This window comes from Vombatus ursinus, unplaced genomic scaffold (assembly GCF_900497805.2).
Source record: "Vombatus ursinus unplaced genomic scaffold, bare-nosed wombat genome assembly UNPS02004691.1, whole genome shotgun sequence".
In the NCBI taxonomy this organism is placed as follows: Eukaryota; Metazoa; Chordata; class Mammalia; order Diprotodontia; family Vombatidae; genus Vombatus; species Vombatus ursinus.
The window spans coordinates 6,367,132-6,380,713 of record NW_020944469.1 but is presented as its reverse complement, the minus strand read 5'-3'; the positions used below and the strand labels follow the sequence as shown (position 1 = coordinate 6,380,713).

Genomic DNA, 13,582 nt, shown 5'->3' with positions numbered 1-13,582 from the left:
GTGTAGTTCTTACTGTTGAGTAAATAATGATGAGACCCTGGCAGGTTAATGCAGGCTGAGGGTAGAAGTGGAGGAAGCTGTGCGAGTACTTAATTCCCTCCCTTCCCATCCCACCCCCGTCTTGTAGTGAGTGACATTTTCCCGGGAATGGAGGTATTACTGTATTAGAAAAATCCTTTCATTTCTGCAAAAGCAGAAATGTGTATGTTGAATGCGTATGTTAACCCACGAGGTAATTGGTAGCGGCAGTGGGGGGACATGGGAGAGGGCTGAGGGAAACAAATCATTTTTTAGTTCTCAACTCCATGCCTTCATGGAGGATGACACAAATTTCAGGTTGTATATTTTGTAGGTAAAAATGATCTAACTGGTTTTGCAAGACAACCTGAAAACCCAGTCTAGAGATATTTTCCATTTTATTTATTAAAAAAAATTCCTTTTGGGACTGCTTTTTTAGAATCCTTGGGAGAGCATTCTAGTTTAATGACAATATAATAAGTCGGCCCTCCAAAACATAGCTCTCTCCTTTTACATTTTCAGCCTTTCCAATCTTTATTTCTCCTTCCTGCCATTAGAGCAGATCTTCATTTCATTGGTCACGTTTTCTCCACTACTGATTCACATTTTGCTACTGCTCTTCCCTTCCAGACCATTTGTGTTTGTTTTCTTTTCTTTAAGTAATTCCAGGATTTCCGTTTGATTTTGGAGTCAAAACCCAAGGAGTCAAAACCCAAGGAAGTGTTTGGGCCCTCCCACTGGAGAGTATTTAAGGATGAAATGACCTAGTTTTACTTTCTTAGATATGGTATGATAGTGCTTTGAGAACTTCTGCCAGCATTCCTATAGCTCTAGCAAGTAGAGTAATACTAATCTTCCCTTATAGAGGATCCACCTGGCACAAGTTCAAATATATACATTGAGAAATGGAAGACTTCTGCTTAGGTTGTTTGGCCCAGAAGTGTGGCCTCACGTCGCCACTGGAATCAGAGAATATTCAAGCTGGAAGAAGCTTTCCCTCCCCTTTAGTTTGACCCTCTGGCTTTATGGACTAAGAAGGGTGACAGGTCCAAGGTCACAAAGCAAGGTGGCCACAGCCCGGCCTTCTGACTGTCAGCAGTCTGATGTTTTCTGCCACCACACCACCTTTCTGGGTCAGCTGTTAGACACATTGGTGGGAAGAGTTAATGCTTTTTTTCCCCCTATTTTTTGTGACATTTAATTTATTTAAAAATTACTTCATGGACCTATTAGAGAGTGGCCTCTCTCTCCATTTTCACCAATTTCACTGCCTCTATGCATAGTGGATCCAGAGGTGACCTTGGATCTAGGAAGCCCTGAGTTTGATTCCTGCTCCTGACCCATACTAGCAAGTCACTTTCCCCTCTCAAGGCTGAGGCAGTTCTCAAAGACTAGAAGATCACAAGGAGGTGCCTGCCTGCTTAATTAGATGGTAGAAGGCTTCTTGCCTGGCTGTTCCGGTACTAGTGACATCACCTGGCCAGTGCCTTTCCCCCTTCCTTTCCTGGTACTGGTTCACAGGGAAGAATGAAAACTAATATTTTTATACCAAGAAATTCTTTTAATCTTGGTGGATGTTCTTTAATGTCCTTAAGAGAATATAAGCTGTAAAAAGAATAAGATGATGTGTGTCTGGCAATTTTGTATCTTGAAAAGACTCTATGAGGGAGGGTATTGTTTCATTATGTTGTGTAATTTTAAGAGAGATACTGAAGTAGCTATCCTGTCAAAGTGACTTTAAGAAACCAAATTTATAAGAATATATTTTCTAATGCAACATCAGATGTCATATATTAATATCAAAAACGGAACTGACTTAGGTATTGTTTCTCAAGTGGCACAAGGACAGATCAGGCATATGTGAGGGGAAAAGCAGGCTTAGCTTGAGGGTCACATAGCTTTCCTCTTTTGCACCCAGTGGTTTCTTCTATGCTTTTCATGCACCTTCCTTCAAGGAAATGGAATCAGACATTCATGGAGCCTAAAGGGACCTTTGAGACCATCTAGGTCAGGGCTTCTTAAACTTTGTTTTGTCATGGACCCGTTGGTATGGCAAAGTCTATGAAGGCCTTCTTTAAAAAAAAAAAAACAGACTGGGGGATTTGTTTTTTTTTTTTTTAAAGAATATATTCATTTAATATTTTATTTTTTCCCAATTACATGTAAAAACAATTTTTAACATTCATTTTTAAAAATTTCGAGTTCCAAATTCCCTCCCTCCCTTTCCCCTCCTTGAGAAGGCAAGAAATTTGATCTAAATTATAAATGTGCAGTCATGCAAAATATATTATGAACTCCTTCTTAAAATAATGTTTTTGAATGCATAAAATAAAGTGCAGAGGATTATAAAGTATGGAAGCATACATTAAAACCTTTTTTAGTTTCCCCAGAAATAATAAGAATTAAGTATTTCTCATGTCTAAAAGCCATTTTCAGACTTCTCCCTTCCCTCTTCTAAAGGTGGGTCAAGGCCTTTCCTAATCTGGTCTTAAAATGCCTGCTTTTTCCATCCCCCCCCAAAGCAAATGGACTGTGACTCACCCTTCCCTGTTTAGGAAGGAACGATATTGACCACTGGGAGGAGAGCTTTTCAGTCCTTCAGGAAAATGGTTAAAGAAAGAATGGAGCAGCAACTCTGGAATATTAATCCCAAAATGTATTTTCTGTATTATAAGCTTTTCTTATTAAAGATTCCTATAAATGTTAACTAAAATCATCTTGGAGGAAAGGGAACTGTCTGAGGGTTGGGGGGGGCAATGCCAGTTTGGATATCTCTCTAAGCTAGAAATGTTTGGATATTAGATTAATGTTAAATTAAGTAAAAATGGTTTCTGGTAGACTTGTTCCTAAAATTCAGAGTACAATATTATTTTTTTCTTTAACAAAGGAAAACCAATTATATTGAAATAAAGCTGTAGTTTCTCCCCTTCTAAATTCATGGACCCCCTGAAATCCAACCACAGCCTCCTTGAGGATCCAGACCCCAGGTTAAGAACCCTGGATCGAGATCAACCCCCTCAATTTATTGGTATTTTCTAAGTTTTATTGATGCCTTTTGATTTTTATAGATGAGGAAACTGAGACCCAGAGATGAGAAGTGACTTGCCCAAGGTCACAGAGGCAATGTACTAGAGCTGAGATTTGAATTTAGGGCCCAAACCCAGGGTTCTTTCCTTTGCACCAATCAAATCTGCCCCCAGAATTTTTAAAAGATCTATTCACAAAAGCGTTTGCTAAATTGGTATTGCCATTGTCTATTGGGGCTGGGTTGTACAGTTTGCTGACCACTGAATTCTACATTGACCAATATTACCCTTTTTCCGTTCTTGCTACCCTCAATTTTCTTGGCCTTTCTCCTATGTTAGAGAAATAAAGAGCACAACTACCTATGAGCAGATTGAGTCTCTCCTGCTCTCCCCACACCCCAATCCCCCCACGTACCTCAAGTACAGATTCCCATGAAAAACATTCCACCAATAGAGCCTTCCATCTCTTTTCTGTCCCCTACCTGGTTGTCCTTCAGTTCCGCCTGATCTCTCTCGGGCCCTGGGCATGGAAGTCACTGCTTCTTTCTTTGAGTGACACGTAAGGCCTTCTCTAATCATACAGCAGTTTCGTTGGGAGTTACAACGGCTTCCCTCTAGTCTCAGGGTTAGAAACATGTACTCTATTGAGAATTAGAATGTCAGAGGGTATTTAGAGGGCACCCAAATCCAGAGAAGGTCTGCCAGGTGCTGCTGAATTGCATTTGTTTTGCATTTCTCTGTAGATCGTTTGCATAGAAACCTACCTGGGAATCCAGTTTCAATGAGGCTGACCTTATACTGCTTCACTTCAAAGGAAACTCATTAGATCTTGCCTTCAGGAGAGAAATAAATAGCATCCGTTTAAAAATGCCTCTGTCATACATAGAAGAATAGAGGACAGATCTGGGTCCCTTCCTTGGGAAAAGGGCTGGCCTTTGCTGCGATTTTCTCTAGGTCTTTGTGTGACTTCATTCTACTTTTACCTTCAAATGCCCACAATATGGGGTTCAACCAAAGGACCTCTGAAAATGATTTTCTCTCTCTTATCTTTATAGGAACCACTGTCCCCATTTCTAAGAGGAGGCCATTTTTTCCCAGGAAATAATGTCATTTATGAAAAGACAGTAAGAAAAGTTGAGAAGTTAAATCCCGATCAGGTAAGTTGTTTTGTTTTTCACACTGAGACTTTAGAATTATGAACGTCTTCAAGGAGATGAAACTAAGCTCGTTGCTCTGGGCTAACCTGACATGAAATGGACTGGAATCGTTGAATTTCGACCTTAGTGGCCACTGAGTCTGAGTCATGCACCAAAAAGAATTTCCATTTCAACAAAACCAATAAATGGTCATCCGGCCTCTGCTTGAAAACAGGCCTCCAGGGAGGCCAAACCCACTACCTCTTGAGGTAGTCCATCCTAATTTGGTGTGCTGCTAATCGGTAGATGGTTTTTCCAGAGACCAAGCCCGATTTTCCATCTCTCCTGCTTCCCCCCCACCCCATTGCTTCCAGTTCTGCTCTCCGGTACCAGGCAGAACAAATCTTCCCCCCCCCCCCACTCCTCTCCTGCCTTGGAGGGTTTTGAACAAAGGATGAACTGCTACTTGCTAGCTTCACCACTGAGATATATTAGATGAAGTCCCATCGAGCTCTCAAATTCCGGGATCCAGTGATTATAGGCGTTCCAATCCTTTTGCATGACGGCCCTCCAGATACTTGACACATAGCTTTCTTGGTCCCTCTGAGTCTTCTTGGTGCTAACCATCTCCAGTTCCTTCAGCCGATTTCCTCATGCAGAGCCTCGATGCCTTTCACCATTGTAACTGCCTTCATCTTGATGCTCTTCATCTTATTAGTTTACTTTCAGAATTGTGGCATCGGACCTGAATGGCCAGAGACTGCATGAGCATTTTTGGCTGCTCGATGACACTATTGACTCAGACTGAGTCTGCAGTCCATCAGAATGCCCAGAGCTTTTTCAACCCAATTGCTGACTCTGCCTCCCCCATCTTCTATTTCTGAAGCTTAAATTATTGAGCCCGTGTAAGATCTTCCCATTTGTTCCCACTCATTTTCATCTTAGTACTTTCAGCTCAGCATTCTTGCTCGTCATGGTCTTTTTTTGGCTCCTGACTTTTAGCCAGCGTCTCATTGATCCCTCCTGGTTCTGTGTCTGCCGGGTGAGCCACCCATGCCTTTATGTAAGTCACCGATGAAGAGCTCGACGAGCCTGGGACACACAGGCACTGTCCTGCAAACTCTTCTCTGAGGGTCCCAGATCCCTGGCATTGAGCTGTCATTGAACCTGCTTCTCTCTATCTTTTCCACAAGAAGAACATGAGATATATGAACTTTCCTGAGTTGCTGGATTCATAGCATAAAGTCACTCGCCCAGGGATCAATAGATACCGATTGGAATAGATCAGAGTGTTTATCAGATACATCCAAAACATTCAGACTCTGGTCTATTTAGAAAGCCAAGTTCCGTTGGCTTTTCCCCACTTTGAATCACTATACTTAAGTAGGTCTGTGATCTCCTCACTGTGGGAGCCCCCTCCATTAGTGCTGATCTCTACTCATCTGTGCCCTATTAACCAGTGCAGCTCTTGTTGACATCCCATTTGCCCCTCACCAGTGGCGTGCCCACTGTGCTGAATACCTTTCTCCAGGTAATTTTTAAAGGATTCCATTTTCAGTATGTGCCATATAGTTATTTATGAAGCACATGAAATGGCTGTGAAAAAACAAAGCAGAAAGGAACTAATATCTGCTGTCTGGTTAGGAATCGAAGGAAAATGTCCACAGTTCCGAGTTCGGAGTTGTCATTCCACGGCGTAATTGGGAGAGCGCTGAACTCTTTGGATCGTCGACATCTTCTCAGCCTCACTGGCCAATAGCATTTCACACAGTAGTGCCACTTGGTGCCAGGGAAGGAAACCCAGACTTTGGACTCTGATATGAACTGGAATCTAGGTTTCTATACTTACTACTTCTGTGGCCTCGGGAAAGCCACTTAACTTAGTGACCTTCAGTTTTCCCCATTTGTAAAATGAAGGGGTAAGACCAGACGATTCCTCATGTCCCTTCTAGTCCTGGAGAAAAATGAGCCTTATTATCCTCACTCGTTTAAAATAGAAAGACCTAGGTGAGCCATACTCTCTACCTGCTTCTTTACTAAGACTTGCTTCAGACAGACGGCACAAATTCTTCCATGCCCTCTTTTGAAGACGAGATTGCACTTGTGATGTATTGTTTTTGTGGTGCAACCAGAACACTACAGTTGGGTTGGAGCCATTTGGATGCCTTTTTTTCCCCCTTATTCATAATTTAATTGGCTTTTGGAGATTTAGGACTTTCCTAGGAGATTAAGCAAATAAGCTGAGAGATAATTTAGTGGTAATTACTGTAAGTACCTATGAATGGCTTACTCTAGTCCTGATTCCTAAGAGAAAGATCTCTAAACAGGAGATGCTGGTGAGCATGGAACTTGAGTGAATCTCTTTGTAGTCAGATGAGAGCAGTTCAAACAGGCCTATCCCATAGGACAGGAGGAAAGAAATCTATACACTGCAAGAGGTCAACTGTAAAAAAAAAAATCAGCAAATTTTTTTCATGTGATTTGGGGATCAGTGTCCCCAAACTAGGGTAACGTGTGCCCTGTGTGCTTTGGAAACTGGTAAGACACAGGATATCCCCCAAGCTCTCTCATTGGCTTGGCCTTCTTTTCTTCTCTATACTGATTCCCTCGGTGATCTCATTATCTCCCTTGGCTTCAATGATTCTCAGATATATTTGTCCATCTTTAGCCTCTCTCCTGACCTCCAGTGTCACATCTCCAGCTATCTGTTGAACATTTCAGACTGGATGTCCCATAGATAACTTCATCTCAACCTGTTCAAAACTGAACTCATTATCTTGCCCTCTTCCAGACTTCCCTGTTATTGTCAAGAGTACTGGCATCCTACAGTCACCCACATGTTAGCCTTGATTGTTGTTCTTCTTCACTTCTCCCCTCCCCCATGGCATCTCTTGTATTTGCTCCCTCTTTTCTTCTCTGGTGTTGCCATGCCTCTGATGCAGGCCTTCACCACCCCATACTGGGACTGGCACTGGCACAGAGGGCTTCTTTATCATTGGTCTCCCTGCTTCAAATCTCTGCCTGCTCTGGTCCTTCTTCCATTCAGCTGTTGCAGTGATTTTCCTCACATGCAGGTCTCCCCATGTTTATTCGGTAAATTCCCATGGCTCCCTATAGCCTCTGGATCAAATATAAAATCTGGCTTTTCAAGTACTTCATAACATAAAAATGGCCCCTTCCTACCTGTGCAGTCTTTTCACACCTTATCCCTCTCCACATACTCTCCTTTTCCTCTCCCACCCCCTGTAAATAAAGCCAGTTATTGGACACCTCCATTCAAAGCGGAGCAATAAGAAAATAAATCTTGCAAACTGCAGTTCATCTTAAAAAAACAGGTAACTGGAATGTACAGATAATTTGAATGGCTTCGTGTTTTGTGCTCTCATTTCTGGAAAAAGATCACAATTATACAGGCTGATGAGATGAGGGATTTATTCCAAAAAGTAATTTTCCTAATGTCATAGTGTTAGGTCAGGATAGATTCCCCACAGACTCCTGAAAGAGCCCAGCACTAGTAAGCAGAATATCAGAAGGGACCTCTGAGCCCACCTTGTCCAGTCTACCCGCCACCAAGACTCCTTTCTGTAACATAAGTCATTCAATGAGCATTTCTTAAATGCTTATTTCTGAGGATATAAATACAAATCTAAAGATAGTCCTGCCCTCAAGGAGCTTACTGTCGAATGGGAGAGACAACATACGAACAAATATATACAAAGCAAGCTATTTTTATTGTTCAGTCATGCCCAACTCTTGATGACCCCATTTGGGGTTTTCTTGGCAGAGATCCTGGAGTGGTTTGCCATTTCCTTCTCCAGCTCATTTTACAGGAGAGTAAACTGAGGCCAACAGGGTGAAGTGACTTGCCCTGGGTCACATAGCTGGTAGGTGTCTTGAGGCCAGATTTGAACTCAGGAAAATGGGAGTCCTCCTGACTCCAGGCCTGGCAATCTCTTCACTGGGCCACCTGGCTGCCCAAAGCAAGCTATATACAGGATAATTAGGAAGTAATTAAAAGAAGGAAAGCACTGGAATTAAAAGAGGTTAGGGAAAGCTTCCTGTAGAAGGTGGGACTTGAGTTGAGATTTAAAGGAAGGCAGGGAGGTCACTAGTCAAGCAGAAGAGAGAGAGTGTTCCAGTCATAGGGGGATAGCCAGAGAAAATGCTTAGAGCTGAGAGATAGGCTGTCTTGTTCATGGGCCAGACAGGAGGCACCGTGCCACTGCATTGAAAAGTACATTGAGGAATAAAGTATAAGAAGACTGGAAAGTTAGGTGGGGGCTAGGTTAGGAAGGGCTTTGAATGCCAAACAGCATTTTGTATCTGCTTCCTGGAGGCAATAGGGAGCCACTGAGTATTGAGTGTATGTGGGGGGGGGGGGGACGCGGTGACATGGTTGGACCTGCACTTTAGGAAATTCACTTTAGTGGCTGAATGGAGGATGGACTGGAATGGGGAGAGACTTGAGGCAGGCAGACCCACCAGCAGGCTATTGTAATAATCCAGGCGGGAGGTGATGAGGGCCTGCAGCAGGGTGGGGGCAGCGTCTGAAGAGAGAAGAGGGAGTGTTCAAGAGAGGTTGCAAAGGTGAAATGACAGGCCTTCGAAATAGCTTGGATCTGGTCGGGGCTGGGAGTGTGTGAGATAGGGAGGAATCCAGGATGACTCCTAGAATTCAAGCCTGAGGACTGAGAGGATGGTGTTGACTTCTATAGTAATAAGGAAGCTAGGAGGAGGGGAGAGTTTTGGGGGAAAGATAATGAGTTCTGTTTTGGACATATTGAGTTTAAGATGTCTACTGGACATCCAGTTTGAGATGTCTGAAAGACAGAGATGCTAGATTAGAGGTCAGCAGAGAGATTAGGGCAGAATAGGTAGATTTGAGATCAGAAGCATACAAGTGGCAATTAAATCCATGGAAGCTGATGAGTGAAGCTTCACTTCACTTCAAGTGAAGTGGTATAAAGGGAGAAGAGAAGACCTGAGCCAGAACGCTGAGGGCCATCTATGGCTAGAGGGAAGGGTCTGGAGGAAAATCTGGCAAAGGAGACAGAGAAGGGGTGATCAGATAGGGAAGAGGAGAACCAAGTGAAAGTGTCCCTAAAACCCAGAGAGAAGAGAGGATCCAGGAGGAGAGAGTGATCAGCAGTGTCCAAGGCTGCAGAGGTCAAGGAGAATGAAGAGAGAGAAAAGGCAACTAAGAGGTCATTAGGAAAAGGAAGCTGCAAAGGTAGTGGTGGGAGCAGGGATAGAAAGGTGGACAGCTGGGGGAATGGTAGAGGAAGTCCAGAGTGACGTTTGGCTGGCCTGGGCACCCTCCTGAAATGGCAGTTCCTGGAGGAGCCATCCATTGACACGGAGAGGCCGTACTTTCAGTGTGTGAATTCCCGGGCTAGAGGGAGGCTGGGTGGAAGAGATCCCCGAGTTTAACCTGGAGAGAAACATACCACCTCCAACATGTGTTGGCCTCAACTGAAATGTCTCCTGTGATGGGGAAGCCACTGCCTGCCCCCTGTGGAGATTCCAGTTGTTCAGGAAGTTACCGCTTTCTCAGAGCCTAAATATGATGCTCGGCAGCTTCCCATCATTGGTAGAGCCAAGCAGGGTGAGCCCAAGCCCTCATCCGCTTGGCAGACCCTCGTATCTGTGGATAGTCGCTCTCACGTTTCTTTCTTGCACCCAAGTTTTCTCTTCTCCAGGCTCAGTATCTTCAGTTCCTTCAACTAGGTCTCATATGGCCTGGGCCTTAGCCTAAGCTCTGCTACTGACTTAGGTAAGGCCATCTTGACCTTCAGTTTCTTCCTCTGTAAAATGAGAAGCTGGAGCTAAATGATTTCTAACAGCCCTGCCCACTCTAAATTTCCGAGAGTCTACGACATTCTATTGGACAGGACTGTACAAGAAGAACTGATATTCATAATGATGTCAGAGGCACTACGAGATCATTAAGTTACCTTTTAGGGTGTCAAAAAAAAGATTAAATTGTGTTTACTCAGTATAACCTCAGTATTAAACATATGTTATTACTTTCTGGTTTTGAAAATTGACTGATATATTGATATCTATATGTCTACTAACTCTTAATTAAGTAGAATATTGAGTTTACTAGAACACCAAATTCCCTTACCATTCTGGAGAAGTAGTCTGGTTTCTCTGTAAAGTACTTTGAAAAATATTGTGTCATTTGGTTAAAATATAAAAAAAAAAAGGTTCTAATTCTCACGTGTGTACATGTGAGTTTGTGCGTGTGTGTGTGTGTGTGTGTGTGTGTGTGAATTCAGCAAGGCTTCCCTGGATCCATCGTGATTTAGTAATGTGTTTTGTCCATGGTGGTTTTGGGGTGTGCCTCAGGAATGCTACCCTCAGATTCAGTGTCAACATCATGTCATACAGCAGCCCCAGATTGTACAGGCTCAGCTGTGCCAACCGTGCCATTCCACCCAGCAAACCCAAGTCATCACGGGAAGTAGTTCACTTGCTACGAACACTGGAAATGAGCTGTGCTACAGTGGATCACACCAAACACATGAGCAGGTAAGATTAATGAGTCAGTTCCTTTTACCTAGCACACACACAGTGGCAGGCACCTAGCAGAAGCTTAATGTTTGTTGATTGATCACCCTTCACACAGTCTCACAGGTCTGAGTGGAAAAATACCACCAGCCTCAGGTGCCACTGAAAGGGATCAGAACATTGAAGAATGAGACCCTCAGGGTTTGCTCATTGGAGCGTCTCCTCAAATGGCTATTGCCAGCCCTTCTCATGTTTACTATTTCATTTCCTATGTGCCGTGTAATGGAGTGGGGGAGTGGACGTGGAACACTGTTTCCCAGCTGTAGCGTTGCAAAGTTCCATTTTGTACATTTTACAACTAAGAGCTTATCTTTGAAAATGACTTCTAAGTTATGATTATCCATAATATGAATGTACTTTCCCTGGTTATCCACGGAAGAAATGGCCTCTTCTTTATTCTATCAGCACATTATTTAGTGAACTTTTAGTAGCTAAGGAAAAATATCTTGGTATATACTATGCTTTGGCTATAAAAATGTCTTAAGATCTTAGAGGATATACATACAGAGATCAAGCATTTAGTAAGTGCTAACTGGGTGCTAGACGCTGTACCCAGTGTTGGGAAGACAAATACAAATACAAGCAAGGGACTTAAATTCTAACGGGGGAAGATACCACCGCAAAAAGAGCTATGAAAGTTGTGGGGGGGGGAGTTCTGAAGGAGTCCAGGGTATCATGGTTTGAACCATATTTGGACTGAGCATGGCTGGTGTGGGAGCCTCTTGCAGTGGAGGTTTGGGGATGAACTAACCAATCAGAGGAGAAGACTGTAGAGGTAGGCGTGTTACCAGCATGATGTGGAAGGAAAGTAGAAGAAGACTGGAAAGGTTGGAAGTGTCCAGGTTGCTAATGCACGTCGGGACTGTGTATTTGATCCTGGAGGTAACTACCCCAGGTTATTGAGGAGGGCTGTCCACTGGCAAACCTGTGCTTTAGGGAAATCCCCTTAGTAGCAGAGTGGAGGATGGATTAGGGCGGAGAGAGACAGAGGGAGGTCAAGCCGAAGACTATTTCAGGAGAGGAGGAGGGCATACACCAAGGTGGTGGTTTTGTGAATGGAGAGGAGAGGTAGGAGAGATGTTTGGAAGAGAGAAAAGTCAAAACTTAGCAACAGATTGGATTTGTGGAATAAAAGCAAGTGAGTAAGTGGAGGGCCCACACCAAGGTTATTGAGAGGACAGTGGTGACCTTGATAGTAACAGGAAAGTGTGGAAGATGGGAGGGTTAGAGGAGAAGGAGAAGTTCTGTTTTGGACACACTGCATTTGAGATGTCCACGGGAGCCAGTCGGCCATGCCTGACGAGAGCTCAGGAGAGAGCCTCCAGCTAGATCTGGAGATTTGAGGATCATCTGCATAGAGATGACAAGTGAACCCAGGGGAGCTGATGAGATCGCCAAGCTAGGTAGTATAGAAAGAAAAGATACCCACAGTTCCAGTTCTGAGAGGCTGATAAGGAGTGCTCAGACAGGCACAGAGAAAACCAGGAGAGCAGTACTGTGAAAACTTACTGAGGAGAGAGTGTCCCAGAGGGAAAGGATGAGGGACAGTGCCAAAGGCTACAGATGGACACTCCGTGAAGGAAAGAAAAGACCATTCGATTGGGCAATTCAGAGATCTCTGCTACCTTTGAAGAAGCAGTTTCAGAAGAATGAAGTCAACTTGTAGAAAGTCTAGAAGAAGGGGAAAGAAAAAGAGGAGGCACCTATCTGGATAGATGGTGGCTTTTTCAAGGACTTCAGCTGACAAGAGGAGAGGCAAAGACCAAGAGCTAGTGGGGAGAATCAGATTAAGTAAGAGACTTTTGTGTGTGTGCAACAAGGGAACAACTTGGGAGCTAGGGAGAGATTGAAGACTAGCGAGAGGGTGGGGATGATAGCAATGAAGGAAGCGGACAGATGATAGGAGGATCCAGGGTTTGATTTTCCCAAAGCAAATGGGTGGTGATAGGACAAGGCCACAAGAGTTTCTTAGAATAGAAGATAATAAAGTGTTGAGATCGGGGAGGAAGGTACAGCCAGCCTGCAGGACCACTGACGTGGAGGTCACAGTGGAGTTAGGTTATGTATCGGCTAAAGGAATTAGGCACCAGATGCTTGTTGAAGGTTCCTATTGCACAGTGAGATAGTCAGAGGCAAGGAGCTTGCTTGTTGTGCTACAAGTTGTGGGCATGGCGATCTGAGTGACACAAAGACAAAAATTCTTTAATAGCCTTTCCAGCTTCTTGTTAGGGAAAAGTGGTCTTTCTGGAGATAGCTGTTCAGCAGTCACCCTGGTGTATTCCTGCATTGTTAATACATATATAACTGAGCTTGGCGTCCAAGATTGACATCTGGGATGGCTGGTGTTCAGCAAGTCGATAATAATGGAGTCTGGCTGCACCTCAAGGCTCTTTTCAGCTCACTGTAATCACAGAGAAAAGGAGTCTCCATTCAGTCCTCAGCTGGTGCGGAGCACTTCGCTTTTACTTGTTGATAGTTTCCATGTGAAAAATGATCACTTACCTTATGAAGAGCAATAAGAACATGACCACAGGCAAACAGGGTAAACATTTCCTTAAAGAGTTCTGCTAAACGAGAAAATCTGAATAGCTATGATGAAGTGTTGACATTTTTTGACAGGCATATCAGGGAAATTTCACCTTTACCTTGCCATAGACTTGGGAACCAAATTGATTTTTCCCTCAGTGTTCCCCAAATGTGAATTGTGCAAAATGAGGAAGGATTATATTGAGGCAATATACTGTGAAATTCTACTTTGTAAATTTTCTGCCTTGGCATGAGGAAATACCATTGGTTCAGTTTTCTTGCTTTTTATCCATTGTTCAGTAA

At 43.6% G+C, this 13,582-nt stretch overlaps 1 protein-coding gene across 5 annotated transcripts in view; it reads left to right on the top strand.

The window, feature by feature from the left end:
* POF1B (POF1B actin binding protein) overlaps window positions 1–13,582 on the top strand; it is a 50,433-nt gene that overhangs the window by 22,703 nt on the left and 14,148 nt on the right. For 3 of the 5 annotated variants that reach the window (XM_027839635.1, XM_027839631.1, XM_027839607.1), the window contains 2 exons: window positions 4,100–4,201; window positions 10,532–10,714. In XM_027839635.1, the coding sequence (XP_027695436.1) occupies window positions 4,100–4,201; window positions 10,532–10,714 (285 nt within the window). The remainder of the gene's footprint in view (window positions 1–4,099; window positions 4,202–10,531; window positions 10,715–13,582) is intronic. The other 2 variants (XM_027839623.1, XM_027839615.1) reach the window with 2 other exon arrangements.